The sequence below is a fragment of the Barbus barbus genome (genome assembly GCF_936440315.1).
Source record: "Barbus barbus genome assembly, chromosome: 7".
In the NCBI taxonomy this organism is placed as follows: domain Eukaryota; kingdom Metazoa; phylum Chordata; class Actinopteri; order Cypriniformes; family Cyprinidae; genus Barbus; species Barbus barbus.
Window position 1 is genome coordinate 7,045,758 of NC_136735.1, and position 18,046 is coordinate 7,063,803.

At 37.2% G+C, this 18,046-nt stretch overlaps 1 protein-coding gene across 43 annotated transcripts in view; it reads right to left on the minus strand.

The window, feature by feature from the left end:
* Window positions 1-18,046, minus strand: part of nfixa (nuclear factor I/Xa) — a 95,994-nt gene that overhangs the window by 4,827 nt on the left and 73,121 nt on the right. For 4 of the 43 annotated variants that reach the window (XM_079421574.1, XM_079421614.1, XM_079421575.1 and 1 more), the window contains 10 exons: window positions 13,818-13,880; window positions 12,972-13,046; window positions 12,404-12,524; window positions 12,232-12,267; window positions 11,979-12,103; window positions 11,159-11,239; window positions 8,150-8,281; window positions 4,651-4,820; window positions 3,607-3,763; window positions 1,016-1,110 (listed from right to left, as the gene is read on the minus strand). In XM_079421574.1, coding sequence (XP_079277700.1) covers window positions 1,016-1,110; window positions 3,607-3,763; window positions 4,651-4,820; window positions 8,150-8,281; window positions 11,159-11,239; window positions 11,979-12,103; window positions 12,232-12,267; window positions 12,404-12,524; window positions 12,972-13,046; window positions 13,818-13,880 — 1,055 coding nt within the window. The remainder of the gene's footprint in view (window positions 1-1,015; window positions 1,111-3,606; window positions 3,764-4,650; window positions 4,821-8,149; window positions 8,282-11,158; window positions 11,240-11,978; window positions 12,104-12,231; window positions 12,268-12,403; window positions 12,525-12,971; window positions 13,047-13,817; window positions 13,881-18,046) is intronic. The other 39 variants (XM_079421582.1, XM_079421592.1, XM_079421598.1 and 36 more) reach the window with 21 other exon arrangements.

The window sequence follows — 18,046 nt, forward strand, 5'->3', positions numbered from 1 at the left end:
ATTAAACATTTTAATATTTTAAAATATTAATATTTTACAGTATTTTGAAGAAATAAATGCAGCCCTGGTGAACCTAAGAAACTCCTTTCAAAAACATTGTAAATCTTACCAAGCCCAAACTTAAAAAGATTGAAAGATAGAAAGATATAGTGTATATAACTGTACTAAAAGTAATGCAAAACAGACTTTCATTGTTGCTAGATTTTCTAAATTAACTTGCCATTAGCAGATGAAGCAAAAATTACATTTTGGGCGCTGCAAGTGTGCAAATGTGTATGCAGGACTTTATGACAGAAAAAAAGAGTACACTGTAAAGTCATACTTACTTTCTTACATAATAAATCTGATGAATCATAAGACATTTGGTTTTGGAATCAGTGAGGAGGAGGAGGAGGAGGAGGAGGAAACAATTGTTTCCATGTGTATGGTCTTATTGTTAGTGCTTGTGGTTTTTGTAGCTGGTGCGAGTGGGAACATGGCCACAAAATCCATTTGAAATGATCAGCGTGTCCCTCAGCAAACCCCCAGAGAGCCGCTGACTGCTACCAACCACACGCACTTAACAGCGCGCAGACCCACGATACTCGCTGATCAAAAACACATGATTGATGGATGGACTGAAGAGGCTGCTATTTTCAATTTAAAGTAATATTCTAGGGTATTTTCGACTTAATGTCTACGCACCAAATCTTTAGCATGATGTTGATTAGCATAGATTCATCCCTCAGCGTGTATAAACAAACAGGACATGCGTTTACAGTAAATACACTTTCAGTGGAAGCCTACCAGACAATCAGGCCCGAGGGTCTGAACGCAAAAATGTGCAGCAGCTCATATTTGTGTTTGAGTAAAATCAAAATGGACAAATGCTCCGCGGCTTGCTTGCTAAGCTTCAGTTGAAACTGTATTTACTGCAAACATGTTTCCCATTTGTTTATGCACACATTATCTGTGGTAAGCTAATTAACAGCAAGCCACACATGTCCCTAACCTAAATCTGCATGTGTGCATGTACCTGAGTCTGCTGTGGGATGTTCAGAAAGTTGTTGTCCCGTGATCCGATGCCGACAAACCTGTTGGAAGCTGTGGAGCCTGGCGCTGGGTATGCTGCTGGGACACACACACGTCTGTCAGCATTCACAGCTGTGATGTTTGTGTTCGCATTGTAAAGATTTCAATAAGAAGCTTGTATTTTAATTACTGCCACTAAAATGTAAAAAAACTGGCGACTTGAAGGTGAAGTGCCCATTAGCGTCACTAAATGGGACTGCAATCAATTTGAGTAAATCAAGGAGTCAAGGTTTGGCTGGATAGCACTGGCCAATTAGCACCTGCTGGATGATTACGAAACTACTCTTTCTATATAGTCTCTTTTTACATAGAATGTTCCAGTTTACCAGTCACTAACCAGCAGGGAATAGAACATACCGATTGGAATTATTATTTAATATTAATTATATTAAAAATTATATTTAAAACGAAAAATATTCTTAAATAATAAACACTGAATTCTAGCAGATGCTTTGATGCTGATGGATTGTTTCTGGAAACATATAATGGACTTTATGTTTTCTGCTTCCTTTAATGACACAGCTTAGGATATTCACTATTGAAAGGCTTGGCACTAAGAACCCATAATCAAACATAAGCAAGCGCACCAGCCAAAAAACTGTCATTGAGATGAATGGGAATGCTAATGGATAGATTTCTCTAGGTATTACAGTCCTTCTTGGACCAACGGCAGACAGAATGAATGCCTGAAATATGTCTAAAAAAATCATTTTTTAAATTCAGTTCTATGTCTGTCGCTGGTTGCACAGAAATCTTTACCAGTAGTAATAGTTACACCAGCATCAACTGATTTATAGAAAATGGATTACTTTCCTTGGAGTACTATGATAACTAAATTTGCATGCTCAGTATGAAAGCTGGAGCCATTTATAGATTCCATGAAGATTAAACTCCAGTTTGGGATCAAGGATTTGAGGGAAAAATTGTTCAGATTAAAGTTGTGCAGGGGTGGGAGGGAGAATTTCAACTGTAAAAAAAAAAAAAAATATATATATATATATATATATATATATATATATATATATATATATATATATATATATATATATATATATATATATATATATATATATATATATATATATATATATATATATATATATATATATATATATATATATATATATATATATATATATATATATATATATTTTAAAAATTCAAACATTTTTAAATTCACTTTCAAATTCAAATTTCAAATTAAGGGCAGTTGTGCAGGGGTTGGGGGGTAATTTGAGCTGAGAAAAAAAAAAAAAAAAAATCAGACTTTTAGTTGAAAACGCCAAAATGTAAAAAAAAAATAAAAATCAAACATTTTTGAATTCACTTTCAAATTCAAATTTCAAATTCAGGGCAGTTTTGCAGAGTGGACTCCATGGGATATGAAGAGCATTTAAATGTTTGCAGAAGTGTTTAAATGTGTTTGTGTGTGTGTGATTTTCTTAATATGACTGAAAAAGGCTGCTGCTGTGTGTAAAAGCACCGAAAGATGGAAGGTAAAAAAAATGGAGGGATACAACAGGTTGAGACCGATACACCATTCCATAGATATGAAATGAACGAATGTGAAAAACACAGAAAGAAAAAGAATATTCACAAGTGAGAATGGAAAAAAAAGGAAGGGGTGATCTTCTCAAAGGTTTGCTCAACCAGGCTCCTCCTCCTGCCCACCCGCCCTGCTGACAGCACCCGACACACACACATCCCAAGCAAAGACCCACAACCCAGCGCCGCCGCTCTCACACACTGCCAGACACATTACAAATCCCTTCACCTGCACGTCTACACACATTTCCTTTTTGTATTTAGCTTGAAGTGTCAATGGAAAGGCGCTCTCGCTGAATGTGGGGCATCATTTTTTGTTTGTTTGTTTGGAGTCCATGCCAGCTGCCCTGAATTTGATCTCTTGAAGGAAGAAAAGAAAGAAAGGAAAATGAAAAGTGAGAGTGATGAGGAGGGAGGCTGATCTATGGGAATGATTGGCTGATGTTCTTGCTTGGTTTCAGCCAGTCAGAGGCAGCGGAGTGTCTCCATCCCCATTTGATTGCAAAAGTCAGTGGCTGATTGCAATCGGATAAATAAATGAAAAAGCAGGATGAAAAGGGAATAGAATGAGAAAAATGAACAAAGAAAAAAGTCGGATGGAGAAGAGCAGGGCATCTAAAGCCAGAAATATACTTCACGCAAGTATGCAAACAGGAATGCATGATCTTTTAAATATTATTAGTGTGTGTTATTGTGGCGTTAACAAATTTGGGTACTCAAGGGGGCGTGGGAGTTTCCTTAAAAAAGCCTGTTGTTTTATTATCCACATAGTTAAATATAAACATGTCAATACCTAAAGTAACTTTGGTTACTTGAAACATTTTGAAACGCAGCTAGAACTATTTGCGTACTTGCGTAGGGTATGTTTCGGGCCTAATGGTCAAAAATCGTGGTTCTATCACTCAAAGAGTTGATGAGTTATTTTCAGCGCAGCGGTAATGGGGCGTTTTCGAGGGCTCTGGTGGGTCTGGTGCTTGAGCGGACACTTACAGGGCGAGGCCGGGGAGCCGACTCCGCTCTCGGGGTGTGTGTGGCTGGGTTTGTGCTCGGGCAGGGGGAGGGGCATCGGCACCGGCCGCGCTACCGGAGGAGGAGGAGGTGGCAGTAAGAAGGAGCCGGGCAGTTTGTTCTGACCGCTCCCGTTAGGCTGCAGATACACACACACACATACAGATGGTGAGGGGTGAAAGAGGCACACATGTGCGTGCACACACACTCGCACACACACAGCGATACATGTGGAGGCGTGCGATCACAAAGGGTGAGATTGGAATGTTACAAACGTATAAAGACATTCACAAATTAATAAACATACTAAAGTGGTTACTAAAGTGTCATGAAACAGGCCATTTTAGTTCAGATCAGTTTCGAAAAATGCAAAAAACAAAGGGAACAGCAAACACACCTATTTCACTAATAGACTTTTTGGTAAACTCCTCCGTAAAAATTCTGATTTCGGTCTCCACAGTTAATCGTGCGACTGCATTTTCTTTTCTTTTTTTCTTTTTTTTAAAGGCAGACTTAGCCATTCTCACCAACCTACATTAGGTTAATATTAAATATTTTTATATTTTTTAATTCATATTTTTTTATAATAATTACATGTATTAAATTATTATTATTTAATGATGCCACAAATAACTATACACTTTTATGGCTTATAATGTGTCCTGCACCACTTTTCAGATCATTTTCAAGATACAGATCTACATCACATCCATACGATGAATCTTTGATTTTAAACCCAGAGGAAGAAAAACCTGCAATCACAGTAGACACTACCATATCTGTTTCAAAAGAGTGTTTTCGTGTTTCATGACACTTTGTATAACAAATGAGGCGATGAAACTGAAATCAAATCAAGTTAAACTGAGACTGTCAAGTGTTAGATAATGAAGAGAAAGGAAGAGAGGAGTAAGAGAGAGGGACTTTAGCAGAGATGTGTGTGTATGTGTGTGTGTGTGTGTGTGTATGTCCACTGGTGCTGTGTGAATCATGATGGTGTGTGTGTGTGTGTGTGTGTGTGTGTGTTACCTGTGCCCCCGGCTGCCCCGAGCCGTCAGCACAGACGAACTGGACGAACTCTTTGAGTGGGTCCTGATGGTGGTGATAGCGGATGGTGGGGTGGGTGAAGTATGGACTGGACTGCTGGATGATGGAGGGAGCAGGAAAATGAAGGGCAGAGGCTGAGGCACGCGGACTCCCTGAGAAAGAGAAAGAGAAATAGTGAGTGAAGTGCCTGAGAGACACAGTTTATTGTACTATTAGAATTTGTGTTCTCTCATATAAACCTAAATTCTTCGACTTTGTCTCTCTTTAAATAATGTCCTAACCTTAATAGAGTAGCTCACCAAAAAGGTAACATTTTGACATTATTTATTTGACATTTATTCATCCTCATTTACAAAGGTATTTTCCAAATAATGAATGTGAATTGGGATTGGGGTTCCAAAAAGGAAAAAAGAAAAAGAGCCAGAAAAGTAATTTATATGACTCATGTGCTACATTTTAAGACTTCTGGGCTCATACTGAACTACCTTTTTAAAATAAATCTCTTTTAAAAGAAACTAATCATGTTTAATTAAAAAACGGTTTCATTAAATAGTCTGAGGTAAGATTTAAAATAAAATTTGAAAAGAAGTCTCTTCTGCTCACCAAGGCTGCAATTTTATTCTCAAAAATACAGTAAAAACGAAAATATTGTGAAATATTATTACAATTTAAATTAGCTTTTTTTCTATTTGAATACATATTTAAACTGTCATTTATTCCTGTGATCAAAGCTGAATTTTCAGCTTCATTACTCCAGTTTTCAGTGTCACGTGATCCTTCATAAATCATTCTAATATACTGATTTGCTCAAGAAACATTTCTTATTATTATCAATGTTGAAAACAGTGATGCTGCTTCATATTTTTGAGGAAACTGTTTTTTTTTCCCAAGGATATTTTGATGACCAGAATGTTAAAAAACAGCATTTTATTTGAATCAAATCTTTGGTAAATTATTTTACTGTCACGTTTAATGAATTTAATGCATCCTTGCTGAATAAAACTGACCCCAAAATTTTGAGCAGTAGTGTACGTCTTCAGAAGAATGGACAACATTAATAGTGCTTTTTCTTTTGTCATTTCTGCACTCTGAAAGCTCTAGTCCCCATTCACTTCTACTGTATGAAAAAGAGCAGGTTGGACATTCTGCATAACATCTATTTTAGTGATCCACATAAGTCATACAGGTTTGGAACGATATGAGGATGAGTAAATGACACAATTTTCATTTTTAGCTGAACTGTTTCTTTAAATGCCATTTGCACCATCCTCTTTTTCCTCTTTATCTATCTCATCCTGTCCTTCTTTTTTGTCTATCTCCAACTCCCTCTTTTTCTTCAGTCTTTCTCTTTTTTTGTGCTTCTTAATCTCATTAGGTACTGGGCAGGAGCCAGGCGCTATGGGGTGCCAACACACACACACACACACGCATGCAAACGCACTCATAAACGCCCTCACACACACACACAAACAAAAACGGTATCTTCTCAATCTCCACAAGAGTTATTCATCACTCACAAAAGCAAACCACAGTATCTCTTTCACAACAGCGGCCAACATCCATCCATAACTCAGAAACGCATTAGAAACGGCAGCGGGACTGTCTTTCTCATGTGCATGCAGTCTGCCCTAGTCTCCCGGCCTAACGCAAACCTTGCTTTTTCCACTGTCTCGACTCTACATAAACATTCTAACCAGAAGCGTCTGCCGGAGCAAAACTTCCATAGTCACACGCACGTATAATCCATTTAAAGCTGCTGCTCTCTGTCCCGCTGACCTTTACTTGATTAGGGCTCACCGGCTGCAGCCGGACCCGAACGGATAGCAATTCTGTGCTTTTCCCAGGGCCATCGGATGGGATTAAGCATCCGGGACGTCAGGGAGAACACGGGAGGGAGCTTTGAATCGCTCTCCTTTGGGTGGGAATGGAGACGTTTAGAGCGGTTTGCGACACTACGGTCTTAATGCCTCTGAATATCATCGTTTTACTGACGGGATTTTCATGGAGCTCCGAATGCGCCTGCCAAGAGCAGCCCGATAAGAGCAATCCCCCCCCCCCCCCATCATCACCCCCACATACACATGCTCTCCTTCACATTTTGTCCTGTGCCAATATGAATGACAGCATGTCTGAATAACAAGCAACATGCTCGCTGGCTAATTTTAAAAACGGAGAGATCGAGACGTAGTTTTTATATACGATTCTCTTGGTCACGCATCTGTTACGCATTGGGAAGCTTTCTAAACGTTCCCTCATGGCTTCCCCCGTTTGCGTCTCCGTACCTCTCCTTCTATTTTCTTCAACCGCAAATAGTCTCTGGTAATTCACAAGAAGGTTGAAATGAGAGCAAAATGAGCGAATCACATCTCTGACATTCAGATGAGAGCTCTGCACACTGTTGTTTAAGGGCAGTGACTTGGGATGGAGGAAAATGTCACATTACAGCGAATATTTTTAGTAGGGATTCTGGTTCCAATTTGATTCATTTAACAATTCTGATTCATTATTGATTCTTTTAAGGAATTCTGAACAGTACATTTTTGTGGAAAAATAAAATCAGTTCTTCCTGCATTTACTGCCCTCAGCAGCCTGTTGCCAAATTATCAGATAATTTAAGATTTCAGCAGAACAGACATAAATCAAACATAATTTAATATGATTCTTGCAAAAGGCTTGAGTTTATAGTTTAACGCTAACTGAAATTAAACAAAAAATTATCTTAAAAACCTTAACAACATAACAGTATTCTTCAGTGCATTGTGGAGTCAGAGACAAGCAATTAATAACTTGCAATTCAGAATTGATTTTTTGATTCACTAAAATGAACCGAATCATAAGAGTCACTCATAAGGCTACACCGATTTTAGTGGAAAATACAGCTAAACAGTGGTATGAGAAACACTGTCAGAGTATTTTAGTATGGTTTTCGTCCACAGTGCACACTTCATCAACTGTTAAAGAGAACCAAAATTCATTAAAAATAGATAAGAATAGATTCTTTAACCCAAACAAGAGTTTCAAACTCCACTGTATGTGCACAGGATTTCAGAATATCTTTTACATCAAATCTTTTATCTTTTAAGAAATGTAATAAAATGTAGGTCACACATTCAAAGAAACATGAGAAACCATCCAGAAAAACACACTTGAGAAATGGAGGTAAAAGCTGTGGATGAAATGATGATAAGTGAAGAGAGGAAAAGATGGAGAGCAAGAGGGAACGTGGATGGATGGTGTCGTTCATGAACTGTGGCAGCTCCTTACTCTCTCCGTCTCTCTGCCCAGCCAATCAGAGGCCTCCATCAATAACTCGCCACTGTTTAGAGCCAATCAAATGCCACTGAGGGCAATTTTGGACTAGTGTGGTGCCATAATAGGACTTTTGGACCAATCAGAAGCCTATGCTGCAATCTAATACTAAAATCCCTCCTTTCCCCCTCCATTCTGTCTCTCTCTCCCTGCTGGAGTGTGTCTGTCTCACCTGGTCTCACGCCTGCCAACATGGGCAGCGGGTGGTGTGTGAAGGCCATTCGGGGGGACCTCGTCTGTGCTGACAGGGCGCTGAAATCGAATTTCCCCGCTGGCTTCTTTAGAGACCCAGGAGAGGACAGCCCTGCCAGAAACCACACGTCAACAACAACAACAGCAGGAGGGCACAGCACACACCAATCAAACACTCGCTGACTAGCTCAACTAACTAACTTAATTACTCCTTAAATGATCATTGTTGGGTTTTTAAGGGATACAGTAAGTACTGGTCATTTTTGATAGAATTTTAACAACAAAAATGGTAATATTTTTATATTTGGTCATTTCTGGATAAAATACTTCATATTACATTGTGTTCTCCAGTTCTTTGTAACTTGATCAACGAGTTCTTATATTTTTAAATAAAAATAATAATAAATATGCAATATAATTAATATTTTTGCTATAACTTTTTTAATATTTTAATTACTATTTAGTAATGTCAATCTTTGAATAATCTAGATCTAAATAAAACAAAAGATACTTCATATTTCATTATGTTCCCTATTTATTTGGAACTAGAGTTCTACAAGTAATACCTAATAATATAATGAAAATAGTTCATGAAAAAAGTTTTATCAGTGCAAAAACAGCTTCACATTATAAAACACTCAAATTAAATGACTGAAAACAGTGTAATTAATGTGATCAAACTGATAGTTCTGATTCTAAAATCTGATTGGATGAACCACATTGCAAAATATCCGATATTCACACACCTGTGAACAAGTTGCAACATTGCTTACCAAGCGTAAACTACTAAACTCAGCTTCACAACTCCTTTAAAAAACAAGTTATTCCTCGCCTTGACTTGTTTAGGTCACGTTCTGCTTTGTGTTTTCACATTCCTCCACATTTCTTTGCCGCTCTTAATGTGTAAATAACGTAAAGCAGTCCTGTCCACAAATAGCCATGCAAATATAGCCTGTATCTGTACAAACGTTGACATATTTCTACCATGTGTATTATATAGCATCATACCATCCAAACGTAGTCTTCTGTAAGTGTTCCTTAACTATTAAATTAGCAACACCTCAACTGGTTCAATCCATCACCAGAAAGATGAAAGAGAGATGAAAATAACATGAAAAGGTGAGAAATTGCAGGAGAAAGTGATAACAGAGCAGGGATGGCTCATAATTGGAAGATAACCAAAACACACACACACACACACACACAGATAGAGAGTCCTCCTGGCACCCATTGCTCAGAGTTACTCATACACACACACACACGCTTAAACTTCACTTCAGTTTGATGCTATTTTTTCCTCTCTACATTACAAGGCATTAAATCCCATTTCATCTTAATTCCCCTTTCTCAGTTCACTTTTGAGTGCATTTGTTCTCGCATGTGTGTATGCGAGTGTGTGCCAGAGAGAACACCCGTGTGTGTGGGAGTGTGCAAATGTGTGTGAAAGTGTTAAGTCTGTAAATGTATATTTATCACAAAATGTGTACACATGCACACAACACACTCTCGCCTCCTGCTTCTTTTGAAATAAGAATTTGATGTGCTATAAAAATAATATATTCAAAAATTCTCAGTGCAAAACATTTATGAAAACTTCTACGAATGCCAGCTAGTTCATCTTTCAGCTTTATTTACAGTACATAAATGTTTGGGACCCTCTGACAACATCTGGCATGTTTTAAATTAATAGTGCATTTAAAAATTTGTTGTTGGTAAGATTTTTTTTTTAATGTTTTTGAAAGAAGTCTCTTACACTTACCAAGGCTGCATTTATTTGATCAAAAATACAGTAAAAACAGTAATTGTGAACTCTTATTACAATTTAAATGAACTGTTTTCTATTTGAATATATTTTGCAGTAAGCTAAGTGAGACTTGTTGTAGCACTTGCATATCATTGCTCTTTTGTTGATTTTGATTGCTTCCATTGTCCTCATTTGTAAGTGGCTATGGATAAAAGTGTCTGCTAAATGACTAAATGTAAATGTAAATTTTAAAATGCAATTTATTCCTGTCGCTAAAGCTGAATTTTCAGCATTATTACTCCAGTCTTCAGAGTCACAGGATTCTTCAGAAATCATTTTGATATGCTGATTGGCTGCTAAGAAAACATTTATTATCATCCATGTTGAAAACAGTTGTGCTGCTTTATATTTTGTGGAAACCATGACACATTTGGCTATTTTTTTTTTTTTACTGAAAAGAACAACATTTATTTGAAATGGAAATCTTTTGTAACATTATAAATGTCTTTACTGTCACTTTTTGGTCATATTTAATGCATCCTTGCTGAACAAAACTATTAATTTCTGTAGAGAAATAAATTATAATTTTGAACGGTAGTTTATGATATGTACTAGCTAACTGCAAAAAAAAGAAAAAATACTTCTGGTGCTGGAAACCTCTGCATAAATGTACATCATAAGAAAAAAAATGAACCACTTAAAAAAACAGTTGCTTAAAAATGTTCAAAGGTTTGAAATGAAAAGCATTGCTTTCTGATTATGACATTCACACACAAATGCAGAGCAGATGTCTCCCACTACTGTAGATACACGGAAGCGCCATCTGGGACCAGAACACAGACTGAGAGTGTGTGTATGTGTGGCTAATGCGTGGACAGAAGGTGCACCTGTGTGGTGTTTGTTTGCGTGTATGTTGCTCTGACTTGGGCTGTCCCATCTGGGCTCCTCCAACACTACTAGCTGATTGTGACCACAGCGATCATTTAGTTTGGAGTCTAACATACTGCCAACGTCTAAAGCACCCATTGTTGACACTAAACCTGTCATATTATACTGAATAATACTGAGAATTATCATTAAAAGTAACTTTATGAGACATTAAACAAAAAAAAGGAATTAATAACGTGGGTGAAAAACAGAATAACCAAGCAACACATATAATGTCAACATCTGATGCCCTACTGCCCTGACACTAACCTGTCTACTCCCACTACTTGTGTAAGTGTGTGTAGCATGAATTCTAACCATGGTAAGGAAACTGCACACCATCATTTTCATGTTTTATCTTCCTCTCTTGAACACTCGTCAAATGGTGCTGCACTGCAACTGGAGAAGGGAATTATTAACACGAGAGGTGGGAGGAAGAAGGGGAAAACATTGTGTTGAGATCATGAACAATTTATCTCTTTTGCACTGATATGATACTGATACCCAGGTCTGGCCCCATTCAACACATTTCCACTGAAGAATTTTAAGTGAATTTTAAACATTTTAAGAGTTTTAAAAGGAATAGTTCACCCAACAATCAAAATTTGCTGAAAATTCACACTCAGTTCATCCAATTATGGACTCAATTTCTGGCCAGAAGCAATGGTTTAAAAACACATTAATGATGGATTCCTTTCCAACAAATATGCAGCTTTTCGCTTCATAAGATGTTAATTGATGAACTGGACTGGTGTGGATTATTGAGATGTTTTTATCAGCTGTTCGGACTCTCATTCTGACGGCACCCATTTACTGCAGAGGATCCATTACGGAGCAAGTGATGTAATGCTAAATTTCTCCAAATCTGTTCCAGTGAAGAAATCAACTCATATACATCTCGGATGGGCTGACAATTCCTTTAGTTGTTGGGATCCTGCTTGAACAACATGTATGCTTATAGACATTTTATGCTGTACCATTTATGTCTCCAATCAGCTCTCAGGTCAGTGGAAATGTAGGCTGTTTTTTTTAAAAAGATGACTGCTACAGTGTCGCAGATCCCACAGTCGAGACCAGATTCTGATATCAGCATCATTTCAGTGTAAAAGGCGTATTGGCGTTTATATGTGATGCTCACCTGCATCGACATCATTCGGCCAGCCGCTGGACTGGGAGCTGGTGCCGGCCGGAGAACGACTGTAGAAGACATCATCGACAGGACTCTCCATCTCACTGTCATCTATAGACTTACGCTTATTAGAGCTACAGAGAGAGACAGAGAGACCAAGTGAGACGTTAATCAATATCCCTGTGACAGATTCCTGTAGACTGATAAGAGAGAAACACAGAAAAAAGTGCAGAAACACAGAAGACTGTGACAGACTTAGTACCTCCGAGGAAGACTGGCGTACAGCTCCACCTCAGACCTACAGCGCAAGAAGAATGACAGACAAAGGGGAAACAGAAGGAAGGACAAAAAGGAGAGCAAGACAGATCAAATTTCCACTGAAGAGAAACTAAAACGGGCACAAAGATCAGGCATATGGGTGTATGTGTGTTCACCTTGTGGATGGAGGAGAGGCAAGTGAACGTCTGCTGAGTGCTACTTGGTTGATATTGTAGTAACCGGGACTTTCCAGATCCGCAAGAGAGAAATTAGGACCTGATGCTGTTGCAACGGGGGCTGCGGAAGAGACAAACATGTTGAAGTTTGAACTTCTGAGATGTAAAAACTAAAACTTAAATATCATATAGAGAAAAGTTACTAATAAATCTATGCCAAATTAATGTTAGATGCATATGCCAAATCTGGGTATTACAACGTGCTTAATGATAGCATCACTTTTTTTTAGAAACTTTTACAACAAAATTATGGAACTCCAAGACTGATTCAGATACAGTAACCCAACAAATCAGAATATCAAATTAGCAATTTGAGTCAGCCATAATAACTTCAGTGAGTGGGTGAGAGTCCTCTGTTTGATTTGGTCTGTTTAACAAACTGTTACACTGATGAATTCAACAATTAAGCAATTTGTTCATGAATTGGGCAAAGCAAAAACTTTTTTCTTTTTTTTTTTGCAGTGTGCTGTTCATTTAAGAAAACATTAGCATGTGTTAAAGTACTTACTCTGAGACACTCGTACCAGCTCGGCTACGTTCCACACCCCTGAAGTCACAAAGCAGTCCTGAAAACTCAGATGTCCTGCAGAAACAATACAAATTCACATTCCTCACCCAACAGAAACCTGGGCTGTGTGATAAGAGACCAGTACCACATGCATCCAGCACCAAAATATAATGCAAAATTTATACAAAGACAATAATAACAAGTGTCTTGTGTTTCAAACAAAAGCTAGCCAGTTAATTGTAGTCTAACACTCTTGCTTGTGTGATTGCTGTACTCAAGTAAGAGGTCAGTAAGATTTTTTTTTTTTTTTTTTTTTAAGAAATTAATATTCACCATGGATGCATGAAATTGATCAAAAATGACAGTAAAAACATGTATATTATCACAAAAGATTTCTACTTAAAATAACATGCTGTTCTTTAGGCACGTCCTATTCTTTAAATAATCTTTTAAAGAAACATTGTATCCCAGTTTCTGCAAAAATATTAAGCTGCACAACTGTTTTCAACATTGATACTAATAAGAAATGTTTCTTGAGCAGAAAATCAGCATATTAGAATGATTTCTGTAGAATTATGTGACACTGAAGACTGGCGTAATGATACTGAAAATGCAGCTTTGCATCACAGGAATAAATTACATTCTAAAATACATACAAACAGTATAAAACACTTATTTTAAATTGTAATATTATTTTACAATTTTACTGTATTTATGATTAAATAAATGCAGACTTGGTAAGTGTAAGAGACTTTTTTTGAAAAACATTAAAAAATATCTCTGACTCTGAACCTTTGCATGGTATAACAGTGTATAAGTCCGTGTGATGGCCTATATTTTTCTCACCGTTTGGTGGGGGTTTGATGTCCGACTCTCCTTGTTGATTGGAATTGTCTGATTGCCCAGATTCTGCATTGAGAAACAGAGAAAAGATGCATTTAAATGGCAGAAAATGGCTCATATTCAATTACTACTGTTCGTATTGGATTGTTCAGTGATGTTTAGGCACTTGGATGCAACAACACAGCGAGCAGATATTGTCGAGCCACGTGAACACGAGAGAGAGAAGATGAGAAACAAGTGTCTGAGTACATATGCATGAAAGTGTGCGTTATCAGCACAGTTTATGGCAGGCTGCGTGTGCATGTGTGTTTGTGGAGGTGTTTATCGGGCGGCTGTAGGTGATAAGGGAACACACTGGCTCATGCCAGCATGATTTGATAGAGTGTGTAGAGATTAGGACAAATACACTCGCACAAACAAAAGAACAGCAGTCTGAACGGAGGAGAAAGAGCAAGACGGTTTCTTTTTCTCTACATTTAGCGTGTTGTCTCCATCTCTCTCTGTCTCTCGCTCTCTTTTTCTGGAGTCCTGGCAGCCATTTTAGTCTTTGGCAGCCATCTTAGTATTGGCGGTGCACACACATTCCTGCTAGCTGACGACACAGACACACACACAGGATAAACATAGGCCCAAACCCATGAACAAGGCTGGAAAATGTGTACAGTAGGTTGTGTTTCACATGGCATACAGCATCCCAAGTCCTGTTTGAGCTCACCGACGCTCAGACTGGGAGTAAAAAAGCACTGCCACAGAGAGTCCATAAGTCATTCAGTCTCAATGAGTGTTGGAGATTTTCCGCGAGATGAGCAACAGCTATCATTTGACTTCGAAAGAAGCCCAGGCTGGTGTTACTCTTTCAAAAGCATCACGTATTTGTCATTTTGAAGCTTGGCAGCAGCTGTCACACTTTCAATTAACAATATATATATAAAAAAACAAAAAGAGCGGCTGGGATGTTCTTCAAAATTTCACCTTTTGTGTTCCATGTAGGGAAGAAAGTCATACATGTTTGTAATCAAATAAATTTGTGCTCTTTTGATACAGTGTCAAAAGTTACATATACGCACAGATTGGTGCAGACTGTAAACACTGTAACTGATTTCACCAACACACAAATTACCAAAATCATATTCACACAATATGTACTGTTCATCTAGAGCAGCTTCATGCTCCTATTGTTTCTGAAGGTCCTGACTCTCCTAGTGTGCTCTAGTAGGTGAGAAAAGACAACCAAAAGGGGGAAAGTACTATTTTAACTACTTCTTAACTACTCCTGTAATGTGTTAGGTCATTAAAACCCTCAACCTAACTTCATTGTTACAATTAAAAATAACTTTTTTCTATTTGAACATTTTGTAAAATGTAATTTATTCCTGTGATCAAAACTGAATTCTCAGCATCATTACTCCAGTCTTCAGTGTCACACGATCCTTCAGAAATAATTCAAATATGCTGATTTACTCAAGAAACATTTCTGATTATTATCAATGTTGAAAAAAATGATACATTTTTTTAAGATTCTATGATAAATAGAAAGTTCAAATGAACAGCATTTATTTGAAATGGAAATCTTTTGTCGTTACTTTCACTTTGGATCAATCTAATGTGCCCTTGCTGAAAAAAAGTATTCATTTATTTTAAAAAATAATTACTGAGTCCATTGTTTTGAACAGTAATGTGTATAATTTTCTTTATATACGTTTTATTTCTGTTTCTGTTATTTTTAGGTAAAATGCTATCTTGATATGCTTTTAGAATAGAATAGAATAGAATAGACTTTACATGTTAAAACAAGCAAATGTGCATTTTCATTTCACAGACGTTTCGTTTCATAGAAAAAGTTACTAGTTTAGAGAGACATGAGAATTTTTCATTTTCACAGACTGAATAATCTTTAGAAGGTGTGACTTCAGGGTCATCCAAAAATGGTGTCATCCAAAAACATTTACTCACTCTCATGTCAGTCTAAGCATCCATGTCATCTCTTTGACTTCCTGTCTTATGTATTATTAATTTTGAATCTTTTTTTCCCTAAAAGAGCTGCTTATTAATTTTACAAAAGTGGGCCATATAAATCATAACTCTTCTGAAGTCATAATGACAGCTTTGTGTGAGGAGCAGACTAAAATTTCAAAAGTTTTATTCACTCATAGTCTTTCCATCCGCTGCAGCTGTCAAATGAAATTTGGTGCACGTTGCATCAAGTTTAATGATTACAAGTGAGTAGATGTCCATACACGTCCTTTTTATTATGATGTATAATGACTTTAGGTGCGTGTATGCTTGTGCCTATAAAACAGCTCTCTCTGTGCCTCTCTTTTTCTGACCCAAACAGATGTTAAACCCCATACAGCCTCTTTTTTGTCGCCCCCCTCCCTCTGTCCCTGTTTATCAGCATGCAGTTGGGTTTTGCTTAAGAGGTTTAGCATTATGTTGCTAAACATTCTGACCTTTTTTTAATCTATAATGCTCTTAAAGTGTTCCAAAGCTCCCTAATCCCCTCCGCCTTCTCACTCTGCGGCTCTCCGCACTCATTTATCAGCCAATAGTCATCATTCTCCGGCTTTCTTTCAGCTCTAATTATTTATTTCTCATCCTGAGCTCAGTATCACGATGAGAAATATCTCATAGCTGGAGGACATCCGTATACGTGCGGTACTGGCCTGTTCGGATTATTACAGATGCTCAGGAGTTACAGAGTCAGCCGAGACAAACATCTGTCTGCACTTACACATGAAGAGCTTTGGGGAGCAGCTCAGCAAACGTAAACTCATTTGTGAGGTTATTTCATTAAAAGCAAGCTGTTTTTCAATGTGCATTTGTGTGTGTACATTTTTCTATGTATGCATGTGTAAGTCTGTGTATGAAGGAGCAGGTGTGTGAGAGTGGTTTCGGCACAGCCTGTTACCCATCTGTGTGCCCGTCTGCAGCCAGAGTCTGCCAACACATACACACACTCATAGAGAGAGAATGGAGAGAGACACATGCACAGGCAGAGAGACAAGAGAAGAGAGCAGAAAAAATAAAGATGCATCTTTCACACATAAATCCAAGTGTCTCCATCAGTGTGCTGACATAAATAGCTTTAACACACACTCACACCAGCGCACAACACCCTGGCTAAAGACAACGTGATTTGGGCTCTTTGCAGGCTTTTGATTAGATGGGCACATCAGATCTCAAAGGAACCCCAGGAGGACCCTCGTCCACAAAGACAGAATGAGAAAAGGATGGACAGAAAGAAAGAAAGAAAGAAAGAAAGAAAGAAAGAAAGAAAGAAAGAAAGAAAGAAAGAAAGAAAGAAAGAAAGAAAGAAAGAAAGAAAGAAGTTGGAATAATAATTACACTGTGTAACTCAAATCACTACAGAAGTGAAAATCACCTAGAGATAGATCGTAATTTGTTAAATTTGAAATAAAAAAATAAAGATTCCAGTATATTTTACACTATTGTATTCCATTTTACTGCATTCTTTTTTAAAACCAAGAGAAAAAAAAAAAAAAAAAAAAAATCAAGGAAAGAAAAATGTTTGCATAAAGTCAATTATATACTCTCCAGCTGTTTTGAGCAGTAATTTTTCTCTTCTTTTCTTTTTTACTTCTACTACTACTAATACTTCTACTCAGCAAGGGTACATTTAATTGATAAAAAGTGACAGTAAAGAGAATTTTACAAAAATAAATAAATGTTGATATTATGAACTTTATATTCATAAAAGAATCCTGAAAAAGGTTTCCACAAAATTGTTTCTGTTTCTTGAGCATCAAATCAGCATATTAGAATGATTTCTGAAGGATCATGTGACACTGAAGACTGGAGTTATGATGCTGGAAACTCAGCGTTGCGTCACAGGAATAAATTACATCTTAAAACATTTTCAAATAGAAAACAGTTATTTTAAATTGTAATAATATTTTGCAATATTATTGGTATTAACATTTTTGAGCAAATATACTGGAGACAAGAGATATTATTTAATATAACAAATAAAAATCTTACAGACCAAAAAACTTTTGTACCATACAAAAAACAAAATCATATTTTCTTCATTTTATATCAATACTAACAATAGATTGTGACATTACACTCATGAAAATTAGATTTATTTGATTTATTTGCACTCCATTACAACCTGGACATGATTTTGCCAGGTTTACCCATCACAGGTTTTCTAAGTCTATTCTCATTCTCATTCAGGTTGTTGCATCAACATGGCGGCGCGCACAGACGCA